Here is a 23,159-nt window from a genome sequence, read left to right on the forward strand (position 1 = left end):
AATTCACCTAGAACAACTAACGAGTTGGAGAGTTTTGTATTGTAGAAAGGTTAGATCGATTTCTGGTTTCCTGTTATTCAATTAGAGGAATGTGGACATCTTGCTCTGAAATCTTGGATTGGAGAGGATCAAACCATTGGCCTATTAAAATTTCTATAGAGTCAGCTCGAATGCTTCAAAAATTTTCTTTTAGGTTCCAGATTATGTGGTTACGAGACTCATCCTTGCATGATTTGGTCTCTGATTGGTGGAAGAAAGGTAGACTAGCCTATGGCACTTCAATGTATATCTTTGCTAAGCTTCTTTAGTATGTTAAATTCGAACTCAAGTGGTGGAATCGTTTGCACTTTGGGAATGTCTTCCATGCAAAGACATTGGCCCAGGTAGATTTGGATAGTATCATAAGAAGGATAAGGGAGGATGGGGTTATAGATGATTTGCTTCAAGATAAGGCTCAGGCTATAAATTTTTTGGAAGAGTGGGAACTACGAGAGGAATTGTATTGGAAACAAAAGGCATGAATTGAGTGGCTTCAAGAAGGGAAAAAAAATACAACTTTTTTCTTCAACTTTGTGAAAGCCAGGAACCATGGTAACACTATCTCTGGCTTGGTGAATTATAGGGGAGACCATCTTTCTTCCTTTTTGGATATGTGTAGGGAGGTAGTGCAGTACTTTGAATCTCTCTTTTGAGAGGACTCACAGGGGGGGTCTCCTGAGGAAGTGTAAATTCTTTCTTGTATCCCTTCTCTTGTGTTTGGAGATTTGAATCAGCAGCTCATGAGGGATATCTCACTTCAAGAGCTTGAAGGGGTTGTTTTTAATATGAAAAAAGGCAAAGCACTGGGTCTTGATGGCTTCCCAATTGAGTTTTTTCAAGAATTTTGGGATATCATCAATCTTGATCTCTTGGTAGTAGTTCATGAGTCTCAACACAATAGGTAGATGCTAAGGGCTCTAAATGCTACATTTCTTGCTCTTATTCCCAAGAATGAGGGAGATGATAAGTTAAGTCAATTTCAACCCATCTCTCTATGCAATGTAATCTATAAAACTATTGCTAAAATTATTGCAGACAGGTTGAAGAAGGGGCTAGTTGATTTGATCTCTGAAGAGAAAAGTGGTTTTGTTGTGGGTAGGCAAATTTTGGATGGAATTGTTATTGCTACCAAGGTCATTCATTCTATGGATATCTCAAATGAAAAAGAAATGTTTATCAAGCTGGACATGGCTAAGGCTTATGATGGAGTGAGGTGGTCTTTCCTTCAAGGGATTCTTAGTGCTTTTGGCTTTGTGGAAGAATGGATTTAGTGGGTTTGGAGTTGTATAACTTCAATTTCCTTTTAAGTGCTTATTAATGGGAACTATTTTGAGCTATTTGGGGCTTCTAGGGGGCTTCGTTAAGGAGATCCTCTTTCCCCTTATTTATTTATTCTTTTGGCTTAAGGCTTGGGGAGATGGATTAAACAAAATGTGGAGGATGGTTTCATTCAAGGTTGGAGATGGGGTGGCACCTTACCTCCACAGACTCATTTGCAATTTGTGGATGATACTGCTTTGATGGGGATGGCTACAATGAGGGAGGCCTCTAATTTGTGAAGAGTCTTGGATGCTTACCTAGTTGCCTCTGGTCAGTAGATTAATGAAGGTAAATCTTTCATCTTCTTTTATAACACTCCAAGCCCTATTCAGCAAAGGATTGCTCGTACTCTGAGATTTTAGATCAGCAAACTCCCATTGACTTATCCTGGCATTCCCATCTTAGTTAGGAGACCTCCAAAGGAGTCTTGGAAGATAATTTTGGATAAGTTTCGGGTGAAAGTTAATCATTGGACTCATTACTAGCTATCCTTTGCTGGGCATGTCTAATTGATTAAGTCAGTTGTGTAGGTTTTTCTGATTTATAGATGTATACTCTAGGTTGCCCCTATGGGCTTCCTAAAGGATCTTGATTCTGTGGTGAGACAATTTTTATGGGCTAGGTGATTGGAGTCCTCCAAATGGAGTTTGGTAAGATGGAAAGTGGTATGTAATCCGAAACAATATGGTGGATTAGGTTTGAGGCAGTTGGCTATGACTGGGGAGGCTTTGGCTGCTAAACTATATTGGAGGTGGTGCAATGAGCATGATAAGTGTTGGGCCAAGGTTCTTTCCCAGAAGTATCTCCCAGGGATCTTGAAACTTGAAATTTCTAGGTATCCCCTTGTTGGCAAGGGATCTGTGATATGGGACACTCTTAAAAAAGGGGCTATGCTGATTAAGGATGGATTATTTTGGATCTGTAAGAGGGGGTCAGAGGCCCAATTCTGGTCTGATTCTTGGGATGATTATCCTCCCATTATCTCTCAATTTCCCAACTTTTTGGTTCTTAGTCAAATATTCCTAGAGGCCAGTTGGTCACAGGTAAGTGACTTTAAATCCTTTGTCCCTTGTGGTCAATTGGTGTTGGCTAGTTGGAAGTCCCCAAATGAGTGGCTAGTTGCAGGTTTGCAGGAGGAACGTGTTGTGCTGCAAAGTATCCTTTCCAGTAGAAGATGTTGCACTCTCCGGGAAGATGATGTGCTTGCTTGGTCCCCCAATCCTATGGGGATCTATACTGTAGCCTCTAGCGATAATATGTTAATGTTTCAGAAGTTGGTTGGGCTTGAAACCCAATGGTGGAAGAAGGTATGGAACAAGCTTTCTTGGCAAACATGTAATTTTTTTGCTTGGATGTTGGCCTGGAATAAGTGTTTGACTTGGGACTAATATCTTGAAGAGAGGCTTCCTTGGTCCTTCTATTTGTGTTATGTGTGGGGATAGTGAGGAGGATTCTAATCATTTGTTCTTTTGTTGCTCCTTTTCCCTACAACTTTGTCATTTTTGGTGGGGTGTTTGGTCAATGCCTTGTGTTCATGCTTCTTCCTTGATAGAGTTTTGGCAGGGGATGGTCTGACCTCCTTCCATGGCACCCTTTTTGCAAGAGGTATGGTTTGTGGGTCCTATCTTCTTATTGTGGTAGATTTGGCTAGAACATAACCAAAGGATTTTTAGGGGGGAACAGAGACTAGTGTAGCAAATTTGGTAGAGGTTATTGGGTATGATTCAAGAGATAGTGGGAGCCAGATGCGAAGTGGAATTCCCTTTGAGGAAAAGGGATACAAAGTTGCTAGAGAGACTAGGGATTATGGGCTCTCCCTTGGCCTTGTTTAGGGCTAAGAGAAGGTGTCATGAGAAGCAAAAAATTGATAGGAATGGCAAATGGTAATTTCTTCCTTATGGCATTTTGAAAATCAATACTGATGGATCTTCAAAGGGCAATCTGGGTCTAGCTGATATTGGTTGGATAGGTAGGGATTCCCTAGGCTTAGTGATCTTCCTCTTTTGGATATATGAAGGATTACAGACCATCAACCTGGTGGAAGGGTTGGCTATTCTAGTCACTTTGGAGAGAGCTCATGCTTTGGGGTGGCGAAGAATAGTTTGTGAATCTAATTCCCAAGTTTTGATCAATTTTCTTATTGAGTAGAAAGTGGATGATGTTAGTTGGCAGTTGGCAAGGGTTGTGCAAAATTTTTTACAGGTCATCTCTTTGATGGAAATGGTGACATTTGTCCATATCCCAAGAGAATGGAATAGGGTAGCTGATTGTTTGGCAAAATGGGCTTTAGAGCATGCTGCGGGATGGAGAATTGAGGAGTGGGAATTGGTTCCCCAGGAGATTTGCCTTGATTTAATGAGTATTCTTGATGAAGATAGGGCTAAGAATGGTGACAGTTGATGTTGATGGTTTGATGCTTTTGCTTTCTCACTGGGACCTTAGTCCCTTGTTGCTTTTGTAATGTTGTCTTATGATATTCAATAAAGTTTTTACCCCTTTTATTTCCAATTTTTAATTCAACTAAATGCTCAAAAAAAATTTGAAAAAATTTATGAAGTAATTATAATTTCTAAAACTTAATAATACTCACAAATTGAAAAAAATAAATTTTTAAATTACAAAAATATTTTCATTTTCAAATTTTTAGAAACTTTATTTTCCAAAAAAAACTAGAAAATACCTTTTAATATTATCTTTTATTTTTTTCAATTCGAAATAGAAAGTTTCCCAAAATCTCTTGACTCACATCCTTTCTCATTTGCCAATCTTGACTTTCTTTGATCAATCTAAACTACTCATTTTAACAAAGGATTCTATAAGGGAAACATTTATGGACCTTCAAATTTTCATGAATGATTCAAGAATCAAACCTTTTCCATCTTACTATTGCAATCATAAGCAATTTATCACATTTATTGGAGTTTAGACTCTAAGTGTTGCCAAATTCACAATTGGGTGCACACTTCATACTAAACAAAGAGAAACAACATAAGGCCATCGTTTAATTTTCTTTAATGTTCTTTTTTTCTTTATTGATTATCATGCCTATTTTTTGTTGTTTTGTAGGGTTAGTTTTATTAGTAGTTAATTTAGATTAAATATTTTTCTACTAATCTCTTTGTTTAGCAAATGTTCACATGCTAGACCCAAAACCAATGAGGATAACTTTGTCGAGCCTTCACGCTTATCCATGACTTGTACTAGTTCACTAGACTAGTAGCAATCTTTCTTAAATTCTTGAAATAATTGAAAAACATTTAGAAAACAAGCTAAAATATTCTTTGAAAAATATTCAGAAAATGACTTGAAAAATATCCCTCCAAAAAATTAAGAAAACATCTTGAAAAATACCTTAATCTTTCAAATTGTCTCAAAAACATCACATACAATCTTGTAAAAATCCTAAAAATTTAACAATATCAAAAAAATATCTAAATCAATAGTGTTTGGGATGTCTATGATAGGCATTGTCATTTTCATGGTAGCCACAAATAGCTCGACTCCAAACATGCATCTCCTTTATGATGGACCGAAAAACAACATTAAAAAAGTCCTGACGAAATCATAGTTGAAATATTTTAAAATAAGGCATCTATGAAATTGATGTTCGGGGTGTTTGTAATAGGCACTGTCATTTTTAAGGTAGTCACACATACCTTGATCTCAAATAAACGAGTCCAAAAATGTGATAAAACATCACAACATATAAAAAATCCTTGCAATAAGATCTTTGTTATGACAAGTAGAAAGTGATAATCAAGCATTAAACTTGATCAAATGAAAAGCTTCATAACTCACTAATAGACTCACAAGAGTTATCTTAATCAACCATTGTGACAATTAAGCATTAAAGAAGATCAATCGAGAAGCTTCATAAATTAGTATTAGACTCATGAGACCCATCTTGATCAACAATCCAATTTGTTATCAATTGATCCATCAATCCAATTATTAAAACCAATCAACCATGTCTTATATAGTGATGGATGCACTCAAAAAAATGGTACAATCTAATCTCCAAAAAAAAGTACAAAAGACAAAACAAAGTCAAACTTTTTTTTTTCTAGATTCACGAAAATGTAGTGATTTTCTTCCAATTTTTTTTTTTTTTTTACTAGAAACTATGCAGATCATGAAGATCAAATGCTTAAATTTTCAAAAAAATTAATGATCTTTTTGATCTTTCCAAAATTGGTCAATTGTACATTTTTGTGGGAGGATAGTCGTGTCCCAAAACAACACACATCAGTCTTATATAGGTAGTCCATTTTTTAAACTGGATAAATCCAAGATAAACCAATCAAACATTAAAATCAATCAAATCAATATGAGTAAGGGTTGTTGATTAAATCATGCATGTCAGTCCATCATTGATTTATCTATCATGATTATCTTCATATGCTCTTGGAGGATACCAATGAGTGTTTCTTTATTTATTGTTTATGGAGTGTTTTAAAAGTTTTATAGGGAAAGCATGACATTGGGTGAATGTGATAAGAAATGTCACACATCTGGCAGTCACACACACTCATGTTATGAGATAACTTTGGAATGATGTTGAAACATTGCCTATTTATTTTTTGCTTGTCAATCACAAATAGCAGCAACATCCAAATGGTCAATAATTGGCTACACTTGTATTTTTCTTTCCAATAATACACAATAAGAAAATGTTGTGAAATGTATCTAGAGACAGCTTAATACATTATCATAGATGACATATGTTTAATTCAAGATCTAACTAATGCCATTCACCTAATCAATTAATTCTTCTAACTATTTTTTAGAGTCAACAATAGTTAGACATATTATTCATATTAGGTTTTTTGTATAAATGATTAGTCATTTATTTTGCATGAATACAATTCAAAAATATAGAAAGGCATTATTTACAATTTTCACACATGTATCATTTCATCCAATGCATATATCATCATCATATAGGAATACAACACTGACAACAAATTAATGCTCATTGGATGTTTTTTTTCTTAATTTGCTAAGGGGGTATAAAATCACTTGCTATTGCTAAGGCAACCATGGACAATACCTAATAAAAAATTCTTTGTGTAGATACCCACAAATGGACACAGTTGTAAGTTCATATTTAATGTAGTAATTATCCCTCTATTCATTAATTTTTTTAATCATTTATTAATCATCTACATTCTTCCAAAATCTAATCTTTGAATCATTCTCAAAATATTAATTAAATAATTAACATTATTTAATTAGTAATGTTAAATTAATTGATCATCATCAGTTAATTAAGTTCAATTTCTAAACTCATATAGTTTGAATAATAATTAATAATTATTTAAATTACTTAATTTATTCCATTTAATTAAATTAATTTTCAAAATTAAATTAATTTAATTCAATTTCATCTCAATTTCTTCTAGTTTTAATTTCTAATTAATTTCGTTCATTTTCATCTCATTTCATTTTAATTCCACATTGATTCCATTAATTCCTCAAAAATCTAAGAAGTAAAAATTATGAGGTGATTATAATTTGTAAGAATTAATAATCTTCATAAATTTAAAAAATATTTTTTGAAAATCCAAATTTAGGAAAAGAAAATCTTTCCATTTTTTTTATTATTGAAACTTAATCTTCTCTAAAATTTGAAAATATCTTTTCATAGTACATTCTATTTTTTTAGTTCAAAATAGAAACTTTCCCAAAAATCACTTCTCTCATCCTTTCTTCTTTGTTAATCATGAATTTCTTTGTATAAATCTTGACTGTTTATTTTAACCTAGAATTATAAGCAACTACTATCCTTCACATTTTTATTAATTATTCAAACATCAAACCTGTGTCATTTTACTACTAGAATTATAAGCAATTTATCACATTTCTTAGAGTGTGAAGTCTAAGTGTCGTCGAATTCACAATTGAGTTCACACTTTAAACTAAACAAAGAGAAGCAACGAAAGAGTGTAGACATCGTGAAGTTTGTTTCAATTTTGTTTATTTTATTTTCTGATTATCATACCTATATTTTGTTATTTATAGAGTTAATTTTATTAGTGATTAATTTAGAATAAATCTTTAACCACCAATCTCTCTATTTTGCTAGATAAAATTATAAAAGATACAACTTGCTTCTAGAATTTTTTAAATAATATAAATAAAATAAAATGCATAATATTTATAATACCTCGTAAGGAAGCTGATTATACTCTAAAATAATATGATAATGGATAATTTATATCTAAATTTAAACTAAGTCTATCTTATGCTTGAATCAATTGGTTATATATTTCCCAACATTTTTTGTATAAATAAAAATTAATGATATTACTTACTTGAAGTTCTGGAACCATTCCACTATTACTTGCAAAAATAATGGATGCAATTGCATTGAATCCATTAAAAACCTTATCCGCCCTCGAACCGAGTAATTTATAATTCTTGGAATTCGACAGACCTAAGTAAAGAACACAAATTTAAATTTTCATATTCTACTTCTCAAATCAATTGGTATTCTTACAAGATTTAAACAAAGATTAAATGATAATATTTCTCTAGGTGGAATCTTGTATTATGCCACATTGAAAGGTGTGCACTAAAGGTTAGGTTAATTTTTCTCATCAAATACGTTTTATAAAGACATTTTTAATTATTTAAAATAAAAAATGTTAAGAAATAAATATGATTTTGAACCTACCATCTGATATTGAGATCTTCATCATAATCATGACATATATGAAGGTTAGAAATACTGAAATGCCAATCCACATCCTCATAGCTGACAAATGTGGTACAAGAAAAGAAAACAGAAAATATACACCTCCTGAAATGATAATGAACTCTTGAAGAGTCATTTGTGAAGAATTGCTAGCTTCCAAATATATATTCTGACATTCAAAAATAATATGCATCAAGGAGTTAGTTCTTGTCATGTTACTTTTACAAATTTATCAAATAAATAAAATTATAAAAAATGTTATGATATTCACAACTAGGATACTTAGAATTATAGATTTTTTTTCCATTAATCAAATCATTTTGTGGGTAGTTCTTTGCTATGTTATCCCAATGGTCTAATTGTGTAACCTATGTGCTCATAATTTTTATAATGGCAATATTGTAATTCTTATTTATGCTTCTGGGTGCGATTGTGTGTAATTCTCTAAGCTCTCTCATCTTGATGATGGATCATTGAGTATGATCCGAAATGTTGATGCTGTCAAACTTACACACAATCACACCCAGAAGCATAAATAAGAATAGCATGGATTGTGGAAATCTGTTACAATATTGTAATTTTTCATTTGTAATTGAAATGATGTGTAGATTTATGTTTTTGATATAAGCAACAACAAAACAAAATGTATTATCTTGAGGTACAAAATCACAATGGATTAGAAACTAATTAACAACATATTAACTGCAACTAGTAAAATTGACAAGTAGCTTAAGATATAATATCCCTTTCTATCTGTAGGTTTATGTTATTATAATATCCCTTTCTAGATATTTAAATAATACTAATTACTACCATACCTTATTGAATATTATTATTGGAGATGACTTTTAATATTATTTTATCAACTTAGATTGTGTAAAACTAAAATTTAGTTATATTTGATAGCAATATTACAATTTGATTTGTTGTAAATAATATCTCATACTTATTAATTGATGAGTTAAAGGGACTCTCTAATGAATGGTGCATAAGGTACAACACTTGCTAAAGGTTTTTCAAGTGGGATAGGAAACTAGGTGGGTTTAACCTTGGAAGAAACTCTATGATTAAATACATTTGATTGAAGTAATACTAAGAGGATATTGTAGTAAAAAAAACAAAAAATTGAAAAAAAATCACTATATTTTCGTGAATCTAGAACAAAAAGTTTTACTTTGTTTTGTCTTTAGTGCATTTTTTCTGGAGATTAGCCTATCCCATACTAAGATGGGCGACCTCTAAGAAAGTTTGATGCTTTACCCTTGTGATCATTACCTAAATGTAATGGGGCTAAATATTCCATTCATTCTCATGAGAAATGGTTTCTTGTAAACCACTACTCATGTAACAAGGGTCATTAGTTTGACTCAAAAACACCATAGTTGAATTCTTGATGAAGGGTGCTCCCCCTTAATACCATAAACACATAATAGAAATAAAGAAATAACAATAATTTGCGTGAATAAAATACAAGCTTCTTATTATCACTGCAAATGAATAATTGCAAAATTTTGAAATACAATATGCAAACCCACATGTCTACCTTCCTTACAATAATCTGCTAGATAAAGTTGCAAACTAACACCTAGAGCTACCGTAGACAATCTATGAGCCTTACTTATATAGGCAATTTTACACCGTCTGAGAAGTTTCTATACATCAAACCCTAACCCTAAGACTGACCACCCCTAAAATTACATATAGAGTTGGTTGAAATCAATTATGACATTTATTTTTGTAAATTTTGGTTGGTCCAACTTTGGAAGACCATAACTTTTGATCTGTTGATCTGATTGGCTATTATAACCCCATTTTGAAATCCTCTTCTTCTGATATATGAGGGTTAACTCACACAATCTCTAGTCGGCCTCATTTCAGAGACCATTTGGAGCCTCTATGGCCTTCAAAATTTAGCTTAAAGTTTTTCTACCAAAATTACACACCAAAAATCTGCAATAATTTCATGAATACTCATGATTTGGTACTAATCCTCAATTGGCAGGTTGATATATCCAAGATGAACATCCACCTCTAAAATTAGAATATTTCAAACTTGTATGATTGACATACTAAGTAGAAAGCCTTAAAAAACAACTCTATACTGAAACAACCCTTATTCAAGGAATATAAAGGAAACATTTTTGGGTGATGCAAGATTGCTCTTACACCTAGGATGCTCCTCCATTAGACACTCGGGGTAATTTAAGAAGTAATCCCATCACGTCTCAAGTAGTCAAAGGAAAACCAAGATGGTCAATCTCCTCCCTTACTAGCCATTATGAATCTTCTACTAGTCTACATTTCCATTTGACCAGATACTATTCATATATTTTATTCCTTGTACTACTTCCAACATGACTATCTAGTATCTCTGCAATCTCCTTTGTAGGTGTAGTTGATGGAACGTCATTGTGCTTCTAAAAGTTCATCTGCATCATCTCCTTCATGATATTCTGTTAGCTCTGAAATGTTAAATAATGGTGAAATATTCAGTTCAACAAGAAAATCTACTTCATAAGCATTTCTAGAATCATGCCTTTTCATTGTCTTACATGGTCCAAACTTCTTCATTTTCAACTTGTTATATGTTCCTATTGGAAAATACTCCTTCCTCAAATGAACCATGACTTCATCTCCAACCTAAAATTCCTTATACCTCATTTTATCATCTACTTTAGCCTTGTATTGTGTATTCATCCTTGTAATGTGATTCCTTGCTTCCCGATGGATGTTCTATAAATGTTTAGCGAAATCCTCCACCTTAGCACTACATATCTCTCCTTTATCCAACTTCCTCAATTCAAAAGAATTTTTGGGACAATTCACATATAAAATTTGAAATGGTGATTTACCAGTACGTATATTGACAAAATTATAATATGCAAGTTTTGTGTGTGGTAAAATTAGATCTCATCCCTTTGGCTTATCTCCAACCAAATATCACTACAAGTTCCCCAAACTCTTATTCACAATGGTTCTCTATCCATTAGTCTATGGATGATGTAATGAATTAAACTTCAAATCTATCTTGAACTTCTTCTACAATGTATGCCAAAAATACCCAAAAACCTTGGTATCTCCATTTGAAACTATACTCTTTGGAAGACCATGTAGTCTCACCACTTCTCTGAAAAAAAATGGTGCCACTTGAACAACATCACTAGTTTTCTTTTGGGGAATGAAATGTGTCATCTTTATGACTTTTACCAATAGGTTCATCCTTCCATCATTTATCTTGCACTATACTATCAGATCTACTACCTTCTCCATAAGTTCAACCTCTACTCCTTTGAAATCTACCACCTTTTCCTCTTTGTATTTGATCATATTTCTTTTTCAATATTTCTTCATACTTCAAAGAAAATTGATACACTTCCTCCACAATATCCATATTAACATAGCTGATCTCATCTTGGATTGATATTCTCAGGCCATCTAGGTATCTAGCCACCTTTTCATCGTCCATATGTCCAAATTTGTTATCTAATTTGTAGAATTCCTTAGTACATTCCTTTACACTCATATCTTTTTTATTTAAATTTTGCATCTTTCTCAACTAACTTGGTAATCTTCAGTGAGAAACTTATTCTTCATCTTTCCAAGAATTTTCATCCATGTCTTGATCTTTTCCTTTCCTCTCTTGTGTCTATCAGTTTGCAAATGATCCCACCAAAGAGATGCATGTCCTTTCAATTTTTTAACTACTATCTTAACCTTTTTATTATCAGGAGCATCTTCATACTCAAAATACTTTTCCATTTCAGAGATCCAATCCAATACCACATTAGTCTCAAGTCTCCTATCACAACAAACAGCTTCAATAGTAGGCCTAGCATTTTCTCTAGATAGAACTCTCAGAAGCCTTTCTTCATCTTATTTAACTTTAGGTTCAAGATTAGGGTTAGGTGTTGCTTCTTCTTCATCACCAAAATCTTCAAATTGTACTCCTCTTCTTTGGTTTATCTCCAAAGCTTCAAGTCTGGTTGCAATCTACCTCAACATGTCCATTATAGCATTATCTACATTTCCTCTTCCACGAACCATTTTGGCAGTGGTTCCTGCAAGATCATAACCTTCTGCAAGTTATAGGTCATATCTCAGATCTGCCACCCTACAACCAATCTAATAAGGTTCCCCATGATCCAATCCACAAGAAAGAACTCACTATAATACCACCTGATGCAAGGAGATGTGGTAATCTCAAGGAGAATCAACTCACTTGAACCTACAAACATCCCCTTCTTAGAGTTATGTATAGAAAACATACCATGAGGCAATGTTTCATACTTTTACATGAGTGTAATTAATAAGAAACACATTAAATATAAAGCTTGGCAACTAGCCACCACACTATTGTAATAATTAGAAGAAATCAAGCAACATGCCCAATTGTAAGGCCTTTTGGGTTAAGGCCATATACAAAGAAAATTATGATATTAGAGTCCAAGCTTGCATCCTTTCTTTCTTTTCAATATTTCATCTTACTTCACAATCATCCTCCTACCATCTTCTTCATCTAACCAAGCTTCTTATATAGCTAGCTAAGCCACAAGTCCGCTAGTCAGGCATTTAATTACGATATAGGTCTACCTTGGAGATGTAAGCCACAACCCAAGAAAATATAAACATGAAGCAACACACACTCAAAGGTGAGTCTGAACATGTTCAAGGAATCAACTCCTAACTTTGCAACATGCCAACATGACTTAGAAAACCATGCCATGAGAAAAAAGACGTCTCACATGAAGAGAAACACAAGAAACAAAGAATGTAAAGAATGACACACAAATCGAGGAAAACAAATGGTCATGGCTTGTGCACTTAGGATGAAGATTCCAAATATTTCCTCAACAAGATATTAACTTCCCATGCCTTGAAACTACAAGCAATAATGACTAATTCATGAATAAAAAATTGGTACAAAAACTAAAAAATATTTTTGGTTGATGCAAGATTGCATGTAAATCCAAGATGCTCCTACATCAGCCCCCATCGCCCCCCCTTGCTATATTGTTGAATTGCATATCTACTAGAATAACTGCCAAACCCCAACAAAAGGAAAAAGTTGTGAGAGAGAAGAAGGTGGAGGATGAAAACTTTATTGATTCTATAAGTAAGGATAATGATGGGGTGAGAAAAGAAACCACCCATAATAGCAACAACTCTACCCATGTCTTTGAGAACATCATAATTGAATCCATGGACCTTGTTGTGTGTCTAAAATGTGAGCACACTTCTATTAGTCATTATATCCAAGATTGCTTAAGAATAAGGTCTCGAATGACAGCTCATAGCTCTCCATTCATGAGTGTAAGGGTTTGTAATGGAGGCTCTCAGTTTGACCTAGTTTGTGCCTACTCAATAAAATGAGAGATTCAAAGATCCAATATGCATGCAAATGGAGATGAAAACTAATCTATATGATAACAATGCAAAACAATGCAAGATCTAATCTATGAAAGAAAGATCTAATCTATCAATGCAAGATCTAAATAAATATGAAAATGCAAGGATGGATCATGATGATGAAAGCCATGGATGCATGAGAGAAGAAAACAAGAAGATATAATTTCTCCACAAAAAAATTTAGTATCCAAACTCTTTCAAAAATCACTCTCCAAACCTGTAGCATAACAATAGCCTAGAGTATGTGTATGTAAAATGAGGAGAGGGCTCTCCCTTATAAAGAAGATTGGATGATCAAGATTAAGAGGCAAAAAGATTTAATCAAGATTGTAGAAAGAATGATCCGCGTGAAATAAAGATCCACCAATGGGAAATAGCAAAAGAATTAAATGAAATCCCATTAGAAATATGTGTATTTAAGTGTAAAGAAATTTTTAATTTTTAATTATTTTATTTCCTCTTTAAGTGGGGATTTATTTAATTAAAAGGGAGCAAGTTCTTTTAATTAAATAGGAAATATTTAATTAAATTAAAAGAGGGGTTTTTCTCTTAATAAATTAAATGTGGAAGAATTATTTAATTGAAAAAGAGGTTTTCTTTTAATTAAATGGGGACTTATTTTATTTAATTAAAAGGGAGATTTTCTTTTAATTAAATTAGACTTAGGGTAAAATGATCAACCTTAGAAAATATTGAAATAGTCGAAATTGATCAAGGAAATTGATTTGAATTGATTTAATAAAATATTGCAAACCATTGATTCAGGAAATTGATAAATTGATAAATTGAATAATGGGGGCGATGACCATTTTAGGGTGCATACACTCACTACTAAACCAAAGGTTGGATGTAAACTATCTCCCCCATGGTGACCACTTCCCCTCCCACCCCATTGGACAAGATGGAAGATGGCAATTGCGGTGGAAGGAAGTTGTGATTTTTGTGCTACCAATTAGGAAGAAATTCAAAAAATAAAGAAGGATCTAGAAAATCAAGATGAGAACTGTTTGGCTCTTGCCCACTTTTCTTTGAAGGTGATGCATTCATCTACCACCACATTGTGTTTTTCATAGGAGGAGAAACTGAATGCCAAGAATCTAGGGAATGATGCCTCCAAATATCTTTTCAAGTTTCTAATAGATGAGTGGACCCATATGATGTCGTCCAAGTCTAGGGAGAAGAAGAAGAATAACTAGTTCTCATGTCTCTTGTATTTTTTATGTTTTTCATTGGTATGCTTGCTTGATTCCTTTTTGGTGCATTTTTTATTTATAAATACAGTTGCAAGATGATCCTCAAGATGGATCCCATTTTGAGTTGGTTAACCATGCATACATTTTAAACTTCGTACTTTTTATTGGTTTGTGGTTATATGTTGGGCTAACAGTCTATACTATGTTATATTTGGACTTTTAAAAACTATTATGACGAATATGGTTAACCTTAGGATACGCATTATGGTTATGTGGAATGCTTTTGTGGTGGCGTTAGCTATGGAGATTTTTGGTGCTAGCATGCAATCCTTGTTCTATGTTTTTGATGTTATGTAGTCGGTCTTTGGTTTCTACTAACAAAGTTGTTTCCTTACATGCTCTTCCTACGAGTGTTGTAATAATGAGTCAACCCCCCTTATTTTTTGATCTGTCATATCAAAAAACTAAATTAAAATTTATTATGTTAATATTTTAAATCTTTTTTTATTTAAGAACCATTCTTTAATATTATTTATTCATATAGACAATTTTGGTTTTGTTTAAAAATAGCCACGATTCATTATTTTGGTAGTTCTTTTGTTGCAAATTCATTTTTAGATCATCAATAGTTAGAATCAAACTCTCTGATCCATCCTCATTGTGAAAAAGTGTAAAATATGATCTATCATATTTTGATATTCATATTCTTCAAAGCACATGTAACAAAAATAGAGAACACAAGAGTTAAAATGTATTGTAGAAATATAAGTTCTTTTACTAATTTTTACTTAAAAAATTTAATCGCTTAAATTATCTTTTAATAGTTAGAATTTTTTATTTTAAAAACTTGATTTTATTTACTCTACTCAACATTTATTTTTTAAAACTTAATGTTCAGCACAGTTTGATCCGTAAACAACCTTGATAAATTAAATCAATTATCTGAAAATAATTTCTATATAGTAATAGTTAAATTTAGAATTCAAATACTACCTTGGAAAACTAATTTGAAACAGTACGTCTCCACAAAATTGGAAGGACGGCAAAGTTGGGAGGTCGGCATGCATTTAATACCACAAAAATAGTTTGCAAGTCAAAGTCATTCGCTTTAAGTCAGGCATCTTCTAATAATACATACTTCCTTTGTTTTTTAATAAACAAGAGGGAAAAATAGCTACGTATTTATTACCAACGACATTTAGTAAACTAAAAATGAATGAGGTAGTTTTATTTATTATTTATTATTAAAAAAATAAGGCATATCTAGTTAGTCAAATTGTGATATTGATAAGGTCTGGACCTTTTCAAAACACCATCTTACTCCAACTCAAGTTGGCTTAACCATTGAGTTGGAGTAGCGCTATCTAATTAATAAATAAAAATAATAATAAGAATTCTATTTATTCTCCTTAGAAAAATTTCTTATAGACTACTACTTATAAAACATAGATATTTAAAAACTACACAAATCATGAAATAATCTCACAATACACAATTTATTTAAAAAACACTTAAATTTAAAACAATAATATAATGTAGAGTGTAGTTTTATATTCTATTAAAAGTCAAACGGGAAAAACATCAGTGCTGGTACGGAGATACCTTAAGAGCTCCTCCGGAGAGAATAAGGAATCCCATATTTCCCAAAATGAAGAGAAGAAATTGCAGAATCCAGGTCAAATAATACATCTGCCTCCCTGCAAAACCAAAATTCCAAACACATGCAACAAACTTATAACAAGTTTTTGTAGAAAGTGAGCGCTGAGCAAACTGAAATAGCATATATAGCGAGACTTACCGAAAACAAATCCCATCAAATCTCTGTAGCGAATGAACTTATTTCCATCGATTATATGGAGCTTTGAAAGCAACCAATTTGCATAGATGGATATAAGAGCCACAAGAGCCATGCAAAGTGGCCCCCATGTCCATCCCAAGGGCTTCATTATCAGATTTGAGAATCCCAATATATATCCACAGTTGAAACTCGCAGCAAGCAACACACCCAACTGGTACCATGGATCTAATTACAACACGGTTTTACAATATAGAATCAGCAACAACTCAAAAAAAACACATATGGGCATGTGATCATACAATTTTATTCCTATTCTTTTCAACATTTTCTTGCAATACTTGATCACAATTTGCTGTTCTTGAAATTATCAGACATCCCAACAAAGCTAGAGTAGTTTCTTTCCAAACTAGGATCAAATCTGTGGAAAAATGATCTTTGTAGTTCATTAATGATAAATGCTATTGTACACACTGAAGACTTTTTCAATCAAATTATATGATCTATTCTGTTTTTTCTCTTTATAATGATAGATCATGTAATTTGTATTGGAAAATAGAGCGGCACTAGAAAATATAAATGGGAAGAAGAACTAGCAATTTGATATTATTGAATAATGGAAGTCTATTTACACAGCTGAATGAGCAACCTAAAAATCTAAAATATTGTAAAAGAGATTGACAACAAATTCTTAGAGTTAAACAACACACTAAGAGGATTTGACACCACAACAATAGTAATGGACAAGTCGACTACTTTAGACAGCTAACTGGATCCACGAGAAAGATTTACAGTTAGTGATTTGTTCAAACTAGAGCTCTAGGACACAACCACAATTAAACTAAAAGTGAGCCCCATTTGCAGTTTCCTGAAATCTCATTTCTAAACAACCAGACAAAATTTGGGTATTTTTGCAAAAATATACCCAAAAAAAAAAACATACACAAGATCTTTGGGTACTTCCAAAAAGTACATATAAATTTGAGTAAAGAAACTGTAACAAGAGTAATTATAGATCTTAACCAATCCTTTAGACAACTATACAATTTAGATAATTGTCTTTCATAATTAAACTGCGTATGATTTTTCATAATCAACATTTCAGATCATATTATATGATCTATCATAAGTTTCTTTCTATCTATTATTTCATCGTGATGAGAAATCATGTAGTATGATCAGAGATAGTTTAATCTAAAAAACAATTCTCTAACTAATAGAAATTACCATCGTGATGAGAGATCATGTAGTATGATCAGAGATAGTTTACTCTTAAAAAAACAATTCTCTAACTAATAGAAATTACCACAATTTTTTAGGCCATAAAGACAAATTTGACCTTAGAGATTACACTAAGAGACCACAAAATTGATAACGATGCTCACCATGACCAAGTTTGTGTGCACTCTTTGGGTGGTCTTCCTCCACAACTGATGAGGGCTCTTCTATATTGAAGTAAGAAACAGTACCATGAGAGCCAGATGAGTCTTTAACTTCCATTGCAGTATCAGAAACATTCTTAGCCATGGCTTCTGATCTCTTTCAGAAACCCAAATATATATCCAATAAATTCATACCAAGCAGTTCATTACAGCTCAATGAACACCCATAGACGGAGAGGAATATAGAGAAAAAGCACTGCAAAACATAAAACACCAAGATGGGGATTTAAGACTGGGTATGTAAGGATTTGGTATGGGATATTAAAATAATGTTTTGCACTTTGATCACATTAACCACAGTTAAATATATGGCGGACTTAGCACGATTTTTTTCTTCAGGAAACTTATCTAATCCTCGTGGGTCTAAGACTTTGAATATTGGTTTCTGCATATCTAGACAGAACCCTGGAAAAGTAGTTTGAAGTTCATTAAAAGTTGGCCACTAGGTATAGCTTTTCTTACATCCAAAATATCATGTGAGATCTGTACCAACAATTTAATAATGAGATAATTTTGTGGAAAAATGGGCAACAGGACAAAAATTGTGCAAACTATTGGGATAAATGTGATGACTTTATTGATACGTGTTTTTGTGGGGGGATGCAGACTCTCTGTCAAACAATATGATAGGATGTCGTCAGTATTTATATCTCTATTATGTGGGTCTCCATGATTTGTTTGGGATACTTCAGGAATTTCATATATACTTCAGGAATTTTTTATTTGTGGAGCTCAACGAAACTCTTTATTAAATGATAGTGATCTTTCATTGGAACAATAACTTCAATGAAAATGTATTTTTATAGATTTAATTTGGGACCGTTTTCAAAGTGATAGAATTTGAGTTGGAAAGGATGAAGGATGAAGTTTATTTTGAGTTCGGAAAGGATGAAGGATGAGTATATTCTAGTGATTATGCTGTAATGATGTTGAATTATGTTGTAGGATCAATGTTTTAAATGCTTTGTAGTTCTTAGATTCTTATTCCAATTTAAAAAATGGTTTGTTGTTTGCTGTTTAAAATGAATAAATATCATTTGTTCAAATTATTTTTAAATATTATAATTTTAAAATTTTTGTTAATTGGAATTCAGTTGTATATTTTTTTGAGTTAACTCATTAGTTCATGTTTTATGATTAGGTTCATAAGAACTTTTCTTTCATTAGAATGAATAGAACATTAGCACTTATGATTGGCCGAACATCCTTCTCAAAGGGAAGACTGACAAGAAGCTTAATTAGGGTCTGCTCCTCTATGGTTTTTGTGTTTTTTGAGTTGCTTGTTAGTTATTGTTATTATTAGTAGGATGCCTATTAGTTATTATTATTATTATGATCTTTTGAATGATGTTTTTGTTTTGATAAGCGTTATTAGGGAGTAATCTTTTTTTTGAATGATAATATGTTGGTTGTAGGTCAGTTTGTCTTGTAAGGACCAACCCCCTTGTTTTCGCTGCTTTGTTATTCTAAAACATCAGCACTCATGATATTTAGGAGATTTTCACAAAGGTGAAGCTTTGGACCTATTGGTGTTTGAAAACGTTGCAGGGTTTTCAATTATCCCCATGAGAACATGACACATCTAAGGACAGCTAACTCCCAATATCAACATATCATTTCAGACACAAGGCCAACTATAAGGCTTGAACCTTCTTCTACTTCAGGCTCTGCAAAACCTAGGCAGGTGAACCTCTTTAGATCTGACATATGGAACTAGTGTAATAAACATAATCAAGATCTATGATAGCAGATAAAAACCCCTAATATCTTCTAATGGCTTATGAAACAACACAGATTCTGCAATAGCTAGGTGCAAACCTATATTATTCATAAACTGAGTGAGGGTTTAAACTTTTATGTCCACTTCAACATGAAGGGAAAAAGGATTGATTTATATTGAGAAAAGACAACATTTCCAATATGCAGCAAAAACTTAGTGATCCTATAAATGACTAGTGCCTTATCCATTAGGGCAATCTTATACTTTAGAATTACACATCCTTGAACATTAATCAACATATGGCATATGTTGAGACATTCATGTTCAGTCTATTCACTTGATGAATTAGACAACAATATCCAATATAATTTCATATTTTCACACATCCTTCTTAATGAATCTACAACCTTGTTTGAAACCACAAGCAATTATATGACTCCTTGAGTCAAAGGCAAGCAAACTTCAAATATACAACCAGGCAATTGCAAATAGGTTCAAGCTCTTTGTTCTTGAACATATAAAATTACAAATTCAACAAGAAAGGAGACAAAATTATATTGAAATTCAAAACCTTTTGCACATTGTATTTATCGTCTTGAAATAAGTACATTAGGAATGCATAAAACAAGATACAAGATCACACTACTGTATCAGAACTATGTATGAAATCCATCTGCTGTTCATACAAGATATGCTGGGTGTGTGGCTTTCATAGCCTGAGCAGAGCTCCAAGAACTAGAAATTGAAAACCAACCAACAACCTTTTCTCTAGCCCTGGAATTCCATTGTATAATTTTTTGAGTTAATTCATTAGTTCATGTTTTATGATTAGGTTCATAAGAACTTTTCTTTCATTAGAATGAATAGAACATTAACACTTATGATTGGGCAAACATCCTTCTCAAAGGGAAGACTGACAAGAAGCCTAATTAGGGTCTTCTCCTCTATGGTTTATCTGTTTTTTGAGTTGCATGTTAGTTATTGTTATTATTAGCAGGATGCCTATTAGTTATTATTATTATTATGATCTTTTGAATGATGTTTTTGTTTTGATAACGTTATTAGAGAGTAATCTTTTTTTTGAATGATAATATGTTGGTTGTAGGTCAGTCTGTCTTGTAAGGACCAACCCCCTTGTTTTGGCTACTTTATTATTCTAAAACATCAACACTCATGATATTTAGGAGATTTTCACAAAGGTGAAGCTTTGGACCTTGTGTGAAGGTCATTCATTCCTATACAACTCCAATTCAAAAACTATATTTATTTTATTAGAGTCTATTGGAAACATGTTGGATATCTTTTCAAAGATAGATATTCCATAAATGGAAGAAATTATTCTTCTTGTTCGACTTTGTTTACTCATGAAAATGGATAAAATGTTGCTTTTTTTTTTTAAAGATCAATAAAAAAGAGAGTTTGGATTCAAAACATTCTTTCTGAAAATCAAAATACACTAAAATAAACAAAGGAAGTAAGAAAGGAGTGGGGAATTGAGGGTATCTCAAAATCCTTGAATAGGGATTGTAATTGTTGGGGAATGAAATATGACCTTAAGTGTTGTTGTCCCAATAATCTTCATTCAACAAATCCTCTTTTTTATTTTTCTAGATAGAGAAATTCAAGGGAGTCTTTCTTGTCTTCCTTCTCCTACATCATCTAGACTTGGGTAAATGATAAATTTTATTTCATTTTCTTCTTAATATTTTTTATTGGAGACTTCATCACTTCTATGGGCAAAATATTGGTTTGATCTATAATCCTCAAGTTTCATTGTCTAATGGTTGGGTTTGACCCTCTTTTTGTTAACAAAGGAGTTATTGGGTTTAGTGCTTGTATTGGGATTCAAACTCCACAAACTACAATCTATGTAAGAAACAAGGTCGAGTTTCTTACAAGCCTTCCCAAAATTAAAGTCTATAATGAGAGGAGCTGGATGGAAACTCCCCCCTCTCTTTATAAGATGGTCTAGAAATGCCTATTAGAAAATCAAATAAGAATTGTAGAAGAAATTGAAGACCAAGAATTATCTGTAAGAGAAGGAATAACAGATCAAGTTCCAAAAAAAGGAATAATAGACCAATCACTCAATGAAATTGAAAGTATAGAGCTAGGTCATACCCATATTGGATTGTTAGAAGATATCAACTTGATGGCATATCAAATTCATGCACAATTAAAAAATATTTAGAAGAGTTTGTTGTGATTATTGTATAGGCGGTTGCATTATATGTTTGGTATTAATATTTCGTCAAGTTAATGTTAACATATTTATTTTCCTATTAGTGTTGACAGTTTATTCTTTGGAGAGATTGAATCAATGTAATTCCTATTTTATCAGTGAGATGGTACATGATCTTAGATGGATTCATGGATGTTTACATATGGTCATTATTGGATCATAGATGTTGATGTTATGATTGTGCAAGTTACAATGAGTTGATCAGAGTTTTGGTGAATAACATTTTTTGGTTATTCTAGGTATGATAGAACTGCAATATTTGGACCAGTATGGATTGGTTATGCAATATTTCTTGTTTTTGACTTGGTGGTATACTTAAGGATTGGATATGTGTCCTCAATTGCAATTGTTCACGATTCTAAGAGGTGCAAGGTATTTTTATTTTTTATGAGAGAGATTTTCTAGTGATGTTCATGATGAATAATGTTGAGTTGTTCATGAAATCAAATATACAAATGTTGTTGTTGTGGTCTTCAATTATTCTTGTTATTATTTCTTAATGGTTTCTTATTCTTGTTGTTAGATCATATCAATTGGCTTATGTGATCAAAATTGCAAGATTTGATGAAGTGTGTTGGTGTATTCCTAGCTTACTTTGTTGATTAGTGTGTTGATTTAGATTAGTATACCATGTCATAGATTTTGGTTTGTTGTAGATTACGTTTTAGTTCCTAGCTATGTCCTAATCAACATAATCTTGGATAGAAAATTGGTTAAATTGTGACATTTTTTTTGTGTGGTTATGCCTGAATCTTGGACAACTTAGTTTTATGTTTATGTGTTTTATAAAAGGATGAAATATTTTGTATTTGGAAGTGAAGGATGATGCGATGAGTATATGAGATGCAAAAATAAGTGAACCTATTATGTCAGTGATTGGGAGAAGAGGTATGAATGGAATCTATTGATGTGAGAGCATCCTAGGTTGTTATCCTACTCAATTGAGGCATGCTTGATTATGCTTGTGAACCTGCTTGGTGACTTTTTTGCTTATTTTTTTGGTAAATGTGATTTTGTCTTCATTTATCAAGAGGTTCAAGTTATTCTTTCACCAAGTATACCTGTCCTATGTTTGTCGAGTGACTTGGTGACCTTTGTTGCTGATGTTTGGTGTTATCTTTCACCAAGTTGTCTGTTTGGTTCTTACTTGAGAGTCGACTAATGCATTTAATTTTTGTTAGTCATTTAATGTATTTGGATTCATCATTGGAATGTATGTAGACCATTATGTGGTCAGACTTTCCCTTATGATGATCTAAAATCTTTTGTAAGCAATATTGGCAAGTATAAATAAAGAACCTTAGT

The 23,159-nt window shown here is 32.4% G+C and overlaps 1 protein-coding gene across 3 annotated transcripts in view; it reads right to left on the reverse strand.

The window, feature by feature from the left end:
• LOC149580567 (putative proline transporter 2) overlaps nucleotides 1–18,508 on the reverse strand; it is a 94,028-nt gene extending 75,520 nt beyond the window's left edge. For 2 of the 3 annotated variants that reach the window (XM_089791988.1, XM_089791977.1), the window contains exons 1-5: nucleotides 17,836–18,508; nucleotides 16,454–16,678; nucleotides 16,258–16,352; nucleotides 8,036–8,225; nucleotides 7,674–7,795 (exon numbers count right to left, since the gene is read on the reverse strand). In XM_089791988.1, coding sequence (XP_089648114.1) covers nucleotides 7,674–7,795; nucleotides 8,036–8,225; nucleotides 16,258–16,352; nucleotides 16,454–16,678; nucleotides 17,836–17,977 — 774 coding nt within the window. In that variant the 5' untranslated portion in view covers nucleotides 17,978–18,508. The remainder of the gene's footprint in view (nucleotides 1–7,673; nucleotides 7,796–8,035; nucleotides 8,226–16,257; nucleotides 16,353–16,453; nucleotides 16,679–17,835) is intronic. The other variant, XM_089791982.1, reaches the window with a different exon arrangement.
• Between the last annotated feature and the right edge of the window lie 4,651 nt (nucleotides 18,509–23,159).

Source organism: Cupressus sempervirens, chromosome 1, assembly GCF_028749045.1.
Source record: "Cupressus sempervirens isolate cs-2001-9-10 chromosome 1, ASM2874904v1, whole genome shotgun sequence".
NCBI lineage: Eukaryota > Viridiplantae > Streptophyta > Pinopsida > Cupressales > Cupressaceae > Cupressus > Cupressus sempervirens.